Source organism: Enhydra lutris, unplaced genomic scaffold (genome assembly GCF_002288905.1).
Source record: "Enhydra lutris kenyoni isolate GAN:26980312 unplaced genomic scaffold, ASM228890v2 scaffoldscaffold13, whole genome shotgun sequence".
NCBI lineage: Eukaryota > Metazoa > Chordata > Mammalia > Carnivora > Mustelidae > Enhydra > Enhydra lutris.
Window position 1 is genome coordinate 32565955 of NW_019154097.1, and position 15652 is coordinate 32581606.

At 54.1% G+C, this 15652-nt stretch overlaps 1 protein-coding gene across 2 annotated transcripts; it reads left to right on the forward strand.

The window, feature by feature from the left end:
* The first annotated feature begins 6585 nt into the window (after nucleotides 1-6585).
* Nucleotides 6586-15538, forward strand: LOC111145665 (folylpolyglutamate synthase). 2 transcript variants are annotated; one of them, XM_022500745.1, is made up of 15 exons: nucleotides 6586-6730; nucleotides 7910-8038; nucleotides 8127-8180; nucleotides 8265-8329; nucleotides 10169-10283; nucleotides 10420-10500; nucleotides 10603-10664; nucleotides 10745-10847; nucleotides 11097-11174; nucleotides 11375-11522; nucleotides 11631-11720; nucleotides 12393-12543; nucleotides 12735-12810; nucleotides 13604-13670; nucleotides 14844-15538. In XM_022500745.1, the coding sequence occupies exons 1-15, from the start codon at nucleotides 6593-6595 to the stop codon at nucleotides 15254-15256; spliced, it is 1770 nt and encodes a 589-aa protein (XP_022356453.1). In that variant the 5' UTR covers nucleotides 6586-6592; the 3' UTR covers nucleotides 15257-15538. The 2 variants fall into 2 exon arrangements, with proteins under 2 accessions (XP_022356453.1, XP_022356454.1); XM_022500746.1 differs by lacking the exon at nucleotides 10420-10500.
* Nucleotides 15539-15652: the final 114 nt, after the last annotated feature.

Below are 15652 nucleotides of genomic sequence, written 5' to 3' on the forward strand. Positions count from 1 at the left end.
GTTCCTCCTCTCTCTCTGCCTGCCTCTCTGCCTACTTGTGATTTCTCTCTGTCAAATAAATAAAATCTTTAAAAAAAAAAAATGACAAGAGAATGCTTGTAGGGGTCAAGAGGAGGAACAGCAAGACTGCAGGGCAGACCAGCAGTGGCGATGTGGAGGGACGTCTGTGGCTGCTGGAGAGGCTGTGGATGGGCAGGGTTTGGGGGCAAGGGAGAGGGAAATCCAAGGTGAGAGCAGCTGGGCAGATGGTGAAGTTGTGTCTCAAGCTGGGGAGGCCTGGCTGGTTTCAGGGTAGAGCCCTAAGGGAACACCTGCTGTGGACGTGACCAGTTTAAGACGCCTGCTGTGGTCAAGACCAGTTTAAGACGCTGGCTGTGGTCAAGCGCGGGGGAGAAGTCAGGAGGCCGCTCATGTCTGCAGCTCAGTGAAGAAAGGCATTTGAAAGTCAGACATCATCCCAGACTGGGGACCTTGGAGAGAGAGAAGCATGAGCCCTGGGCCTTCCAACATGAGGATGCTGGGGAGACAGGGGGACGGTGCAGCCAAGCAAGAAGAAGGAAGAAGTAGAACCGGGGAGGGAAGTATCAGGGGAGCCCAGAGAACAAAGGGTTTCAGGAAGGAGGGCATAATGAGCCTTGGAGTGTAACCTGCCACCTAAGATGGAGGGTGATAAACACAGCACTCTGTGGGGCTCTGAGCACAGTTCCAGTTGTTTCCTCAAGGTCATGTCTAGAAGTGGAATGCAGAATCAGAGGGAGGCCTGTTTTTAAGGCCCCAGTTGCCCTCCCGATAAACCAAATCCATGAACACCTTAGTAGCCAGACTCATGGTGGGGATTTCGTACAGCTGTACCACGGAGGATATGGGATTCCATCTAAGGCAAGTTTTCTTCCCCCAGTTACAGAAAAGTGTTTTCTTGTAGGTCACTGGATTGAAATAGATATTCGGTGGTGGGGAAGTCCTTATGTTTATTGGAGGGTCAAAACCCTGGGTGGCCCTCAAGCTTCATCACAAACCTGCCAATGAGCTTGAACCTACCTTGGTCTCCACAAGGGGGAAAGGGACAGCTGGACCCCTCTAGTCCAGGCTCCCTGGAGTCTGGTGGTCTTTGGAAACTCTTGTCCTCAGCGAAATACCCACCCATGGGTATCCCCAGAAATTATGGGCTAGGACAGAGCTAATTTCAGCTCTCTCCCTACTAAGGAGGTGACCAAGGGTCAGACAGGATCAGAGAAGGCAAACAAACTGCTCAGGGTCACACAGTGCATTGACAACAGATGAACATCCATTTCTCCACCTATAAAATGGGGTCAATTTCTAATTCACACAATTTTCAAGAACTCGAAAAGAGATTGCAAAGTCAAGTACAGGGATAAGTGTTTAATAAACGTTAGCCCGAAAAAGCAAAGGGGAGAAGTATAGGGGAAAGGCATTTCAGGCAAAGGTAAATGTGAGCAAAAGCTTAGAGGTAGAAGACACCAAGGCCAATTCCTACAGTCTTTGCCAGCTGCAGGGATGGTGCCCCGCAGGGGTGGATGAGGCGGGAGGTGGGTAGAAGCCGGGTGACAGTGGGCTCTTGGGCTTTATTAATCTGGGAGGCATGATGGGCCAAGCAAGGGGGCAGGGACTCAGGCAGATCTGAGTTTAGAAAGTCTACCCTTGGGCCCAGCATGGGACCTTGTTGACTTGCTGTGTGTTCCCAAGCTGTCTCTGTTCCTCTCTGGGCCTCAGCCTCCTGCCTCTATAGCAGTGAGGATGGCTCTGATCAGGGTTATCAGGGTTTGCAAATATGTATCTCCCTTTCTGAGTTTCCTTCTTTATTGTCTTCCTACCTTGGACAGGGCCTTCTGCAAGCAGGACTTTGTCATCTGTCCCCAGAAGCCACTGTCTCCAGCACCAAGCCCAGGGTCTGGCACGGAGGTGAATGAATGAATAGATGAATGAGTGCATGGATGGATGGATGGATGGATGGGTGGATGACATCCTTTCCCTTTAGGAGGGTGGGGGTAAAGTAGAATCCCCAGCTCTTACTGCCCTCCACACACACCTGCAGATCTGCCTCCAGGGGCTGGACACTGACCCACTTGCCAATTTTCTTCCTTCCTTCCTTCCTTCCTTCCTTCCTTTCTTTCTTTCTTTCTTTCTTTCTTTCTTTCTTTCTCTCTCTCTCTCTCTCTCTCTCTCTCTCTCTCTATGTCTCTCTTTCTTTCTTTCTTTCTTCCTCTCCAGACAATGGCTTTCTTTGAATTATTCTTTCTGGAGAGCAAGAACACTCTAATGCTGGCACCAAAAAGCCAACATTTGTTCTCCAGGTGTGGGATGAAGGTGTCTTTGATTTTCTCCTTTACACATTTCTCTGTTTCCTTCTATGAACATTTGTGGCTTTCAAAAGAAAGAGCAATGATACAAAAGAGGTTAGCAGATTACACATACAAATAGTTTTTAAACATAAGAAAATGTGCGCAGCATCCTCCAAATAAAATAAATGCAAATGATAACTACCTTGAGAATCCATTTTTCCAACTATGCAAGTGGCAGAGATCAAAGTTGGCTAAGGTCTGTGTTGGTGAGGAAATGGTTGGCTCGTGCATGCTCACGCATGAGCATGGAAATTAATCCTACCTACCCTTTTGGAGGACAATGTGTATGTGTATGTGGCAATATGTATGAAGGTGTTGAATGCCCGTCACCTTTGACCCAGCAATTGAACTTCCTGGAATTACCCGTCAGATGTGCTCACACATGGAAGAAATGATGAGGGCAAAATGTTACCCATTGCAACATCGCTTGTGATGACAAAAATATTAGAAACCTAAATGTTCATCAGGAGGAGACTGGTTAAATCCGTAGTAATACCTCCACACCAAGGAGTACTGCCCAGCTTCAAAAACATAAATTAGCCCATGAGACAGCTCTTCTGTACCAACACAGTCTAAAATAAGGTCCAGGATATAAAGGTATATGGAAAAAATACAACACAGACTTGTGTATATAGTCTGCTATCTGCAAATCTAAAAGCAAAATCTCTATATATTTAACTTTGCTTGCAAATGCATAACGTTCTCTCTGGAGGGATCACGGGAAACATAACTGATTGTTTTTGGAGAGGGGAATTAGGGTGCTGGAAACTGGCACGGGAGGGAAGCTTTCCATTGTACATTTTTTGTACTTTTGTTTGAATCATAGGATGTGTTATCCATTCAAACAAATTTAGGACTTATTTTATTTTGATTTTTTTAAATCCTTTTTTAGAGAATGCGTGGGGTGGGGAGAGGGGTAGAGGGAGAGGGAGGAGAGAGGGAACCTTGAGCAGACTCCATGCCCAGCGAGGAGGCTGTGGAGGGGCTGGATCTCACAACCCTGAGATCATGACTTGAGCTGAAATCAAGAGTTAGACATTTAACCAGCTGAGCCACCCAGGTGCCCCCTCCCCCAATATTAGGATTTGAAAACGAAATGAAAATACGAAAAGTTTTAATAAGAAAAGAAGATAACTCTATTCTACCTCCGCCCCCTTAAAGGACTCCTACAAATTTCCCAGTGTCTGTGCCTATGTGAACACTGTCCTTGGAGACCATGGAGTAAACAGAAGTCCAGGGGAAAGGTGACATGACCAGCACAAGGCCACTGGGTGGGTTTGCCAAGGCCCCAGTCACGGCTTATAATTCCCTGCACGACTGGGATGATACCAGGTAGACTCCTGGAATTTTCTGGGCTGCTACTTGTCTTCATGCTTGTGCATCTGTTTCTGTTTCCAACTGGAGCTGAAGTCAGTAGCTCAATGATTTTCAAGATTGCAAATGCCTACGCTCCCTTCCCCCCTCCCAAGAAGACATGAGGGGAAAATTGGCACAAACTTCTTTCCTTGGGGCATAGAGAAAGAGATTAGTTAAGATTCAGGAATGTAGGCAAGCTGACCTGGGAGGAAGGGGTCTCCCTCCTGGGATCTCATTTTCCCTGCCATCTAATTCTTGGAGGAATGACCCGGAGCAGGATGTTAATACTAGTACCTGTCTTATAGGGTCATGCTCAGTGAAAGACCAACTGTATAGAAAGTGTTTAGAACAGGGCCTGGCCCAGAGAAGTGCTCCGTAACTATTTGCTAAGTCAGTATCTTCGAGGGATCCCTATAAGGTTATTGTTGACTAAGAGTGTTAAGATGCAGAAAATATCATCATGGGCATCGACAAAGTCCTGTAGATGTCTAGATGTGTCTGTGATCTCATGTGCTTAGAAAACTGTGGGAGGCAAACTTGGACGCCACCAAAGGAGGAAGGTGAGGGGTGGGGGTGAGCCAAAGAAAAACATTTGTTTTTTTATTTTTAAAGATTTTGATTTTTAAGGAATCTCTACACCCAACACGGGGCTCAAAATTATAACCCCGATATCAAGACTTGCACGCTCTATGGACTAAGGCCGCCAGGATCCCACAAAGAAAAACCTTTAAAGCAACTTTATGATCATTTTTATGCAGTTATTCTGTATGTGCCTATGCACAGAGAACATTTCAATGATGAAGAAGGAGAAGAGGAAGAAGGAGGAGGAGAAGGAGAAGAAAACTATGAAATGAAGCACCTCCCTATTTCCCTTGGGGCCAGGGTTGGGGTGCCCAGCATTGATGTGAAGAGCAGAAGTCCAGCCAGTGATGGAATCTTTCTGACATGTCATATGTTTATTTTAAAAATCAAATGATCTCTGATAAATATTTACCCCCAATGCTGGTGGGAAAGAGGTAGAGAGGTTCTGGAATCCCATCAATTGTTTGAAGGATTGTCTTTTGTCTGTGGGGACTTCCCTGGAGGGCTGTTTGTAGCACACACACACACACACCCCTCTCCCGCCCCCACTCCCTTCACCCCCCCCCCAAATATCTGCACACCTTTCTGGCATCTGACCTATAAAAAGGCAATCTCCTAGTCAGGTGAGGTGTGGGGGCCATGGGAGCCTTCCCCCACCAGGAGCTGCCCCTCCCTGGCGCCCAGGCCACTGGCTTCTGGATGGGGATTCTTCATTGGTGACTGTCACTTCCGTCTTCCTGGTGTGGCCGATAGGTTTCTCTGCTGTGCTCCTTCACCTTCTCCTAAAGATGCTTTCTCTTAGTTCTATACTTGCTCACTGAGGAATGCAACATCTTGATTAACTTGCTTAAGGAATATCATAAAAATCCCAGCATTCTGAAATTGTTTGGGCATTGCAATGATCTCCATCGGGGAGATGAAAAAATGCTTGAAGAATGAGTACAGGGAAAAGAGGACCAGGAGCAGGGAGCAGGGCAATGCGATGTGAAAGAGACTTTTTAATCCCGCAGAGGGGATCTGAAAAATAAATTACAGGCATGCCTTGTTATTTAAAAAAAAAAAAAAAAAAAAAAAGCAATCTCCCCGCTACTTGTTCCATGCTAGCAGTTGGGACCAAGGTCAGACAGGAAAAAGTCCCATCGGAGTCCTCCTCACTCATAGCTAGGGTAGATAACTGTCTCTTCCCTCACGTGGCTCTCCACTTCGTTCTCCACACAGTAAATCTTCCAAAGTGCAAACCTGATCTTGTCATCTTTATTCATTTAAAAAAAAAAAAGATTTTATTTATTTGAAAGAGAGAGAGAAAGAGCACAGGCGGGGGGCGGCGGGGGGCGGGGTGGTGGGCGGGGAGAAGCAGGCTCTCTGCTGAGCAGGGAGGCGGAGGGAAGGGACGCTCGGTCCCAGGACCCACAGATCATGACCTGAGCCCAAGCGAAGATAAACCCGTAACCGACTGAGCCACGCAGGCTCCTCTTTTAATTTTTTTTTTCAAGACCATTTTATTGTTGTCCAAATTTAATCCAAATTTCTTAGGCTACAAGGTCCTGCTGGATCTGGCATTTTGGGGCAAGTAGGCCCCACCCGGTGGAAGCGCAGTTCCCTCGGACTAGTGGTTCTCCGCTTTCCCTCTCCCCACCCTCGTCACCCCTCCCTCTCTTCAGGCCTTTGCTTTTCACACCGCGTTCCCTCCCTCTGAAAACCGCTCCCCGGCCACCCGCCCAGCCACCTCGCTGACTCCGCCTCATCTCCAGGCCTCTGCCAGAATGTCACTTCTTCCAGGACGCCTTCCAGGCTGCCGAGGGACGGTAGTGACCCCAGAAGCGAAGGTGCTTGGGTTTGGGTCTATTGCCTCGCAATCCGGTAGTCAGATTCAGAAGTGCAGAGGCCGAATACCCGCAGCCTGCGGTCTCTGCATTAAACCGCGACATTTCGGGCTTGAATTCAGTGACCTCCATCCATCCAAGTGTACGCTAGCTCTGTCTTCTCTGCCTGCTCAGAGCTAGTTCTGGCGGACCCCCAGGCTGAGGGTTGCAGACTGTGACAATTTTGGGGGTGTGGTCGGATCCTGGAGACGCTGAGCGCGTGCAGAGAATGCCCCTGGGAGGGGGCCCCTCACAAACAGGGCCGAATCCCTCCGCCCCTGCCCCTCACAAATATGGCATCCCGCGGATTCTTATTGGTTCCGGGCGACTCTCTGGGTAGCGCTGATTGGTGGAGGGCAGGGGCGAGGCGAGGCTGGGCGGGGCGGGGCGTCTCCGGCCAGGGCCTAGCAAGTGGTAACGGGCTGTAGGACTATGTCGCAGGCACGCTGCCACCTGCGCGCCGCTCTCTTCCTGGCGGCAGTTTCTTCACGCGGTGCCACGACCGGGGTCACGGCGCGGCGAGGGTTGAGCGCGTGGCCCGCGCCGCAGGAGCCCGGCATGGAGTATCAGGTATCCGGCGGGCCGACGGGCGGTCGTAAGACGACACGTGTGCCGGGCCTGAGCCACATAGCGTCCGGACTCCGCGGCCTGAGGCTAGGGTGGACCGGGAGCCTGACAGTGGGGGGACTCGAGGGCGGGAACATCCTGGAGCTCGGGGGTGGGGACAGAGACCAGGAAGTTGGGCCTGAGCCGCGGGTTCTGGGAATTCTGAGGCTAAAGTGTCCCGCCTTAGTGGTTAGGGGCGCCCAGTGATAGGGGGTTCAGGGTCCCAACTAGCGGTTGGGGTGTGGGAGGGGTGAAGAGTTTCAGGAGTTCAGATTTGAGAGATCCAAGAGTTGGTATCTGGGGTTGGAGTCTCCAGGATTCAGGAGATAGAGATCCGAGTGCCTGGAATTGGGGGCAGGCAGGAATCAGGGGGTATTGGTGGGGGGTAAGAATCTGGAGAACATAAAATTTCCACCTGGCTCTGTTGTAGGGGTGGTTTTCCATAGACCAAACCTGTTGCCTGTCAGGCCGATGACACAGTTTAATGGGTGTGGGGCCTCCAGCCAGCTATTGGGGCCCTTGAGGGGAATAAATAGCATGTCCACTCTCACTCCCACACTCTCCTGAGGAGTGTCTGGTCACTGGCTGGGTGATCCCGGGGAGACCCCTCTTCCTTGGAGCGTCCATTTCTTCCCCATCTGGACGCTTTGAGCAGCTCTTTTTTGAGTCAGGCTGTGGAACCCCATCCTCAGGGTTGGGCATGGAAGCCTCCAGGGATTTCTAGTTCGAATTCCTCCAGTTCTAAAACCCCAGCCTTCTGTGGTTCTCTTGCACCCCCTCACAGTCCCCTCCCAACTTAGAGCCCAGTATAGCTGTGGATGTCATTGGGGGGAATGAGGGCAAAGGCCCCAGTGTGGGGTTGAAGACTGGGAAGCCCAAACTGGGAACAGGCTTCTCCCGTTAGTCATGTAACCTGCTTGCCTAACACTCCTGGGTGGGGCCGAACTGCTCCAGGTTCCCATCTCTGCCAGAGCTGGGAAGATGCCACTTCTCTCTCACCAGTGCCTAACCTTGATGCTGGGGCACCAGGGCGGGTATTGGTAGGCTCGGTGCCCTGGCCTGTCCACCGATGCCCCGGGGTCCCTCTGTTTCTGTGGACCGCTGCTGAGTCCTAACCTGCTCCCTGGGGACTGTGGTTGCCAGGATGCTGTTCGCACACTGAACACCCTGCAGACCAATGCTGGCTACCTGGAGCAGGTGAAGCGCCAGCGGGGTGACCCTCAGACGCAGCTGGACGCGATGAAGCTGTACTTGGCCCGAAGTGGGCTGCAGGTAAGGTGGGCGGGGCCCGGCACCACTCTCGCCCCCCACACCCCCACCCGTGAGTCTGTGGCTGAGGCGGTTGTCTGTATGTCTTCAGGTGGAAGACTTGGACCAGCTGAACATCATTCACGTCACTGGGACCAAGGGGAAGGTGAGCGATCGGACTCAGGGGTAGGGTATCCACCTGATGGGGTGGGAGGGTGGGGCCAGCCCAAACAAGATCTCTTCTTTCTAGGGTTCCACTTGTGCCTTCACTGAACGTATTCTCCGCAGCTATGGCCTGAAGACAGGATTCTTTAGGTACTGAGGGGTGGAGAAATGTGGGATCTCTTAGCTCTCTGCGTGGAGGGGATGGTGGCGGGGGGTGGCCTGGAACCAACTAGCAGGAGCTCAGCTGCCTCTCTCTCTGCCCAATGTTGATTGATTCAATAACCATTCCATTGGCTTTTAACATATTGCCCGAAGTTTGTGGCTGCCCTTAATTTTCGTAATGAAACGAATTCAGGACGGGGAGGCAGCAGCTGGAATGTGTAAATGAAGTACATACCTAGAATCATCAGATATCTTTTTTATTAACTTAAATTCCGTGTGTAGCTTTTATGTTTTTAAGATTTAAAAAAAAAAAATTTTTAAGTAATCTCTACACGCAACGTGGGGTGTGAACTCACAATCCCACAATCAAGTTTTGCACGCTCCACCCATGGAGCCAGCCGGGTGCCCCCACATACAGCTTTAAAATCACAGAGAAATATTTATCACCTCGGACGTCTTTGCCGTAAGGAGCAGAGAATCTGGCTTGTTAGGGCTTAAGTGCTGAGGTAGTTTCTGATGTCCACGTGTCGAGGTGTCCCTTCTGTTCTGCTGGCGTCAGCCGCCCCTTCGCCACCTCATGCTTGGCCTCAGGCACCAAAACTCACACCAGAGGATGGGGTGTGAACCAGACGTAGGGCCCTCTTTCCTGCGCTGCGCATGCCTCTCCTCAGCTGCTCACCAGTAAAGCAGTGGGATCACAGTGGTCATGAAGTGCTCAGGGTTTGGTCCCTGTGGTGGTGGGACTTAGGATTTTTGCTCCTTTTATTTTGCCAGTTCCATCAAGTGACTTCTAGAACTGTCTGAAATCAGCTGACTGAGGCCATTTCAGGCTGTATTTTCTCTCCACAATTCTTTGTTCAAAAGAAAGAAATGGGGGCGCCTGGGTGGCTCAGTGGGTTAAAGCCTCTGCCTTCGGCTCAGGTCATGATCCCAGGGTCCTGGGATTGAGCCCCACATTGGGCTCTCTGCTCAGCAGGGAGCCTGCTTCCCTTCCTCTCTCTCTGCCTACTTGTGATCTCTGTCTGTCAAATAAGTAAATAAAATCTTTAAAAAAAAAAATGTAAGGAAGGACTTATAATATGAGAGGGGCTTGGAGGATTCAAACACAAGCTGACAATCTCTCTTCTAAAATAATTTTGGGGATGGGGTGACCTGGCTGATGCTGTAGGTGGAGCCTGTGACCCTTGATCTCTGAGGTTGTGAGTTCAAGCTCTGCGTTGGGTCTGGAGATGACTTTAAAAAACAATGAAACCTTAACAAAAATTAGTTTTGAAAAATATTTTTTTGGGTAAAAACCCAGCCTTTGGCTTCGGCCCGTGTAGCCTCGTGGGCCGGCCGGGGGTTTCACCTTGAGCACACAGATGGCACCTTGCCCTCTAGGGCTGGAAGACAGTGTGGGGGCAGATGTTGGCAGAGTGACTGATGCGTGTGTGATGGGTAAAGTACAGGGGCCTGTTGGAGCCCAGAGCACATTCCTGATCAGCCTGTTGGGGTGCCAGGCAGGGGCAGGGCTTTCTTTCTGGAGGAGGGCCCAACTCAGTTGAGATGTGTAGAGGGAGTTGGGGGATGGGCAGCCTGGAGGAACTACGAATAGGCCCGAGGGGCTAGGGCACAGGGAACTGTGGGGCTGTGGGAGAGGTGAGGCACAGAGCCCAGTGCCTCAGCCCCACCAGGACCTGGGAGGCTGGGTGAGGAGCTGGGACGCTGGAGGCCGGAGGGAAGTCACAGGACTGTCAGCAGGGCAGTGGCGTGGTCAGATCTGGGTTTCTGAAGACAGGCATGAGGGGCTCGGGAAGGGAGTCCCGATGACCACAGGTCTCCCGGCAGCTCTCCCCACCTGGTGCAGGTGCGGGAGCGGATCCGCATCAACGGGCAGCCCATAAGCCCCGAGCTCTTCACCAAGCACTTTTGGCACCTCTACCACCGGCTGGAGGAGACCAAGGTGCGCATGCAGGAGGAGCGGTGGGGGGCCGGGTAGGGGCGCTGGAGAGACCCAGAGGGGGCTGTATGCCCCAGAACCCCGTCTCCCCAGAGCAGAAGTGGCAGGGCCCTGGGTTCTAACATGTTCTTGTCCACAGGACAGCAGCAGCTGTGTCTCCATGCCCTCCTACTTCCGCTTCCTCACACTCATGGCCTTCCACATCTTCCTCCAGGAGAAGGTACGTGCCCACTCCCTGTGGTCCTGTGTCTGAGGCCGTGGGAGGGGAATCTCAGCAGGCTGGGGGAACAGGACCCCTGATGTGCCTCCTATGCCTCTGCAGGTGGACCTGGCGGTGGTGGAAGTGGGCATTGGTGGCGCTTACGACTGTACCAACATCATCAGGTGAGGACCACTGCTTGGGGAGAACGGATGGCGGCCATGAGCCCCAGGCAGCACCATCAAGTCCTTTCTGTCTCCTGCAGGAAGCCTGTGGTGTGTGGCATCTCCTCTCTTGGCATCGACCACACCAGCCTTTTGGGGGACACAGTGGAGGCGATCGCATGGCAGAAAGGGGGCATCTTCAAGGTACCAGACAGCCCTGGGGAGAGGAGGTACATGGATGGCCTGGCCCTGGCCCTGGCCCTCAAGGCTTAGGGAAGTGGGGATGGGGCAGGGTCACCTGTATTCTAACTCAGGATAAGGTCTCAGCCACCAGCGGGGTCTGGAGCAAGAGGCCCCTCCCCTCCCCTCTGGAGGGCAGGCGAAGTGAGTTGCCAGACCCCAGGACGGAGGACCCGCAGCAGTCTGTCTCACTCTCTCCCTCCTCCTTTGCAGCGTGGCGTCCCTGCCTTCACGGTGCTCCAACCTGACAGTCCCCTGGCAGTGCTGTGGGACCGTGCCCAGCAGATCTCGGTGAGTTTGGAGACCCTGGGGTGGGGGTGGTAGCCCACTGGGGAGGCACGTCATCCTTTTGGGCCTCAGTTTGCCCATCTGTGCAGTGAGGGACAACTGCTCAGCCAGCTGGAGCACACTGTGGTTCCCAGAGCAGGATGGAAGGATCCACAGCGTCAGGGAGGGCTCCCCTGACCCGCTGTTGCCCATCTCCTTGGCAGTGTCCTCTCTACCTGTGCCCACCACTCGAAGCCCTGGAGGAAGGCGGGCCGCCGCTGACCCTGGGCCTGGAGGGAGAGCACCAGCGGTCCAACGCCGCCTTGGCCTTGCAGCTGGCTCGCTGCTGGCTGCAGCAAAAGGGCCACCAGGGTAGGTGGGCGGGCGCGTGGGGAGGGGGCACGTGGAGCCTGCCTCTGAAGGTTCCCTGCACACTCCATCAACACAGCAGCCCCTCCCCCCACCACCCTTGCTCCTCAGGCCTCGGGGAGCTGAAGATATCTCGGCCCAGCGTCTTGCGGCAGATGCCCCTGGCACCCGTGTTCCAGCCCACGTCCCACATGCGACATGGTGAGGCAGACCTTCTTGCCTGGCCGGGACCCCTCAGATGTTTCTTTGAGTATCCTGTTTGAGAGGAGGGGGCGGTTGGAGATGGTGCCCAGAACAAAGGCCTCTGAAGTCAGTGTCCCTGACTTTGAGTTCATGGACTCTGAGCCTCAGTTTTCCTACCTGCCAAATGTGATGACAGGGCCCACCGTGTGGTGACATCACTGAGGGGCTGAGGCCAGGGCCTAGTGGGATGTAGCGCCCAGTCAGTGGCAGCTGCTGTTACTGGCAATCTTGTCAGCATCCTAAGACCATGAGGTCTGGAGAACGGAGCCATTGTCAGGCTTCTTGCTTCCCCCTGAGCTTTCAGCACACAGTAAGTGCTCATAGCAGCTAAACCCCTCTTGCCAGTGATTCCCTTGTGCCCACTGTGTGCCGGCCCCGAGTCAGGCAGATCTCAGATCACATCCCGGCAAGCTTGGCTGTGACCTGATCTCTCTGGGCTAAGGGCTCTCCGCCTACATGGAATAGGAGACAGATATGATAGGGACGTCCCCTCTCAGGGCTGCTGGGAAGACTCCCTCAGGGGAGGCAGCCCAAGAGCCGATCCCAGTGAGAGTGAGTGGGAGGCCGGCGGGCAGGCTGTGTGTGTGAGTTGAGGACTAGGGTGGGAGCCGGCTGCCTTGCCCCCTGCAGGGCTTCGGGACACCGAGTGGCTGGGCCGGACGCAGACACTGCGGCGCGGGCCCCTCACCTGGTACCTGGACGGCGCGCACACCGTGAGCAGTGTGCAGGCCTGCGTGCGCTGGTTCCTCCAGGCGCTGCACCGCAGCCGGAGGCCGAGCCGGTGAGCTTCCGGGGCGGGGCTGTGCGGGGGCTGGGCTTCGGGGGTCGAGGGGCCAGACGCTGGGGGGAGCTGCTGGGACCGACCCAGCCCGGAGGAGGGCCGTTTCTGGAGGAAGGAGGGGGCGGGGCCCACGGAGTAGGGTGGGAGGTGCCCCCTCTCTGACCACGCCCCCATCCCCGCCCTTCTCCCAGCGGCCGTGAGGTGCGCGTCTTGCTTTTCAACTCCACTGGGAACCGGGATTCCGCGGCCCTGCTGAAGCTGCTGCAGGTGAGGGGCTAGCTCGGGGGTGGGCGGGAGGCCCACCAGCCCAGTTTCTGGCCGTGGGATCCCCAGGCTGCCTTCACCCCCGGACCTTGTTTCTTCAACTCTCAAATGGGGCTCCCCTGAACGGTATAAAGGGACCGGGCACATAAGGAGGTTTAGACCTAGGTAGGTCACTGCCCTCGTCCTGCGGGGTCAGGCTGAATGAAGCCGAATTAAAAGCAGGACCAGGCAGGGGCGTGAGGTGTGGGCTGTGGACTCGCTTAGCCTGCCCCTTCGGCCACTAGTACAGGATTGTAGACGAGATGGCATTTCAGAGATGGTTTGCGGAGTCTCTGAGCTGTAAAGCCTGAAGGGGCCCCTCTCTGCTCAGGGACGTTGAGGCGCGCCCTGGGCTGTCAGGGCCGAAGTGGTTCCTAGGGATCATTTCCTATTTTACAGACCAGGAAGCTGAAGCTGTTCATCTCTCTCACAGGGCAGACAAAGCCTTTCCCCAGCCTGGATTTGGGGCCTGCTCCTTAGCTGGGTGATCTTAAGCAAATCCCCCTCTCCCCAGCCTCAGTGTTCCCATCTGTACAGTGGGCCGTGCTGCCCAGGCCACGGGCCTACAGGGTGTACTGAGGCAGATGAGCCACTGAGGTTCCATGGCTGGGTTTATACAGCATCACTCCAGCTGAGTGGGGGTGTCTCCAGAGATGGGGATGTTGGGGGCAGCCCAGGGGAGGTGCTGTGAGCAAGTCGGGGTGGTGGGGCATCCTCTCTGGACTCTGACACCAAGTCTTCCCTCTTGGCCTTCTAGCCCTGTCAGTTTGACTATGCCATTTTCTGCCCTAACCTGACGGAGGTGTCCTCTGCTAGCAACGCAGGTAAGGTGACAGGCATGGTCTCTGGGAGTGAGCAGGGGGCAGAAGCCCCTTCAGTGGACTGCTCTGATGGGGACAGTGGGGCTTTGGAACAGGAGGTCCCGGGTAGGAGCTAGATTTGTTTTATTGTATAGATAAATACTCTTCAGTACGTTGTGGATATTGTGATCACAGTACTGGAACAGAATTACTGGAGGGAAACGGCTTTCAAAATGCAGGCTGCAACCCACCGATGGTTTTATAGTCAATTTAGTGGGTATGAACAAGCATTTTTATCTATCTATTTATTTTTAAAGATTGTATTTATTTGACAGATCAGAAGTAGGCAGAGAGGCAGCCAGAGAGAGGAGGAAGCGGGCTCCCTGCTGAGCAGAGAGCCTGATGTGAGGCTTGTTCCCAGGACCCTGGGATTATGATCTGAGCCGAAAGCAGAGGCTTTAACCCACTGAATCACCCAGGAGCTCCCCCCCCCCTTTTTTTTTTTTTAAGATTTTATCTGTCAGGGAGAGAGAGAGAATGCATAGCAGGGGGAGTAGGAAGGGCAGGGGGAGAAGCAGATTCCCTGCTGATCAGGGAGCCGATTCGGGACTTGATCGTAGGATCCTCGGATCATGACCTGGGCTGAAGGCAGACGCTTAACCGTCTGAGCCACCCAGATGCCCTAAACCAGCATTTTTAAAATGAAATAGAAAATATATGTGTGCCTTGCATGAAGGGTAGGTACTGTCCCAGACACCTGTATATACCTGTGTGAGTACTGAGTTGCCCTTGTAAAGGGTTGGTTTTTTTTTAACTGTGGGTCATGTTCAACAAAATTTGAAATAGTGTAAAAAGAAAATGCAGATCCCCAGGCCCCACAGCAGACTGTTGGGGAGAGTCCAGGAATGCACATTTCCACTTAGGCCCACCCGTGTGCTGGATCCTGCCTTACAGTTGAAGGCAGTGAGGCGAAGGCTGGGGGAGGTGTTGATCGGGCCAGAGCTCCCGCTTTCAAGCTAAGCTGCCTGGCCCTGCCTGCCACCAGCTCTGGGACGGCCCGTGTCTCCGCTTCCTCCCAGCATTTCCCACTGTGAGGCCTGATGGTGCGTGTAAAGGGCCTGGTCTTGAGCAGGTGCTCCCAGCGTGCCTCCCACACCTCGTCCCCCCAGCTGATGTGCCCACCCTTGTGCCCGGCAGACCAGCAGAACTTCATGGTGACCCTGGACCAGGTGTTGCTCCGCTGCCTTGCACATCAACAGCACTGGAGCCACCTGGAAGAGGAGCCGGCCAGCCCGGACCTCTGGAGCCCCACCAACCCGGAGCCTGGTGATGAGCCCACGTCCTTGCTCCTGGCTTCCCACCCACGCCACACCCATAGCACCGGCTCCCTCGTCTTCAGCTGCATCTCCCATGCCCTGCAGTGGATCAGCCAAGGCCGGGACCCTGTCTTTCAGCCACCCAGTCCCCCCCCAGGCCTCCTTGCCCACCCTGTGGCTGGCAGTGGGGCTGGTGTGCTCCGAGAGGCTGCCGCCATCCATGTACTGGTCACAGGCAGCCTGCACCTGGTGGGCGGCGTCCTGAAGCTGCTGGAGCCTTCCCTGTCCCAGTAGCCCAGGCAGTGGGGTTGGAAGTGGGGGTCTCCCACGCCTGCCCTGCAGCTCACCATGAACTCTTGTTAGGTGCCTTTTGTTATCTGCTTTTCTGATTCTGTCCAGACTGGCCCGGGGTCCTGGGCTCTGGGCAGCAAGATCCAGGGCTAGAATGGGGATGCCGAGATGGGACATCCTCTTGTCTGAGCCTAGGGTGCCTTGGGCCTCTCCCTCCTCCTGAGACAGCCAGAGGGCTTCTTGGTTGTCCCACTGTCCTAGTAGGCCAAACTATGCAGCCCCCCCCCCCCCTTGCTACCCTGCCTGCATCCTGGCTCAGGCCCAGCTTACCGTGTGAGCTGCCTGGCCAGGCCTGGGGTCCTGCTGGGTGCTGGTTGATAGATTACGTCTTAGTGGCCT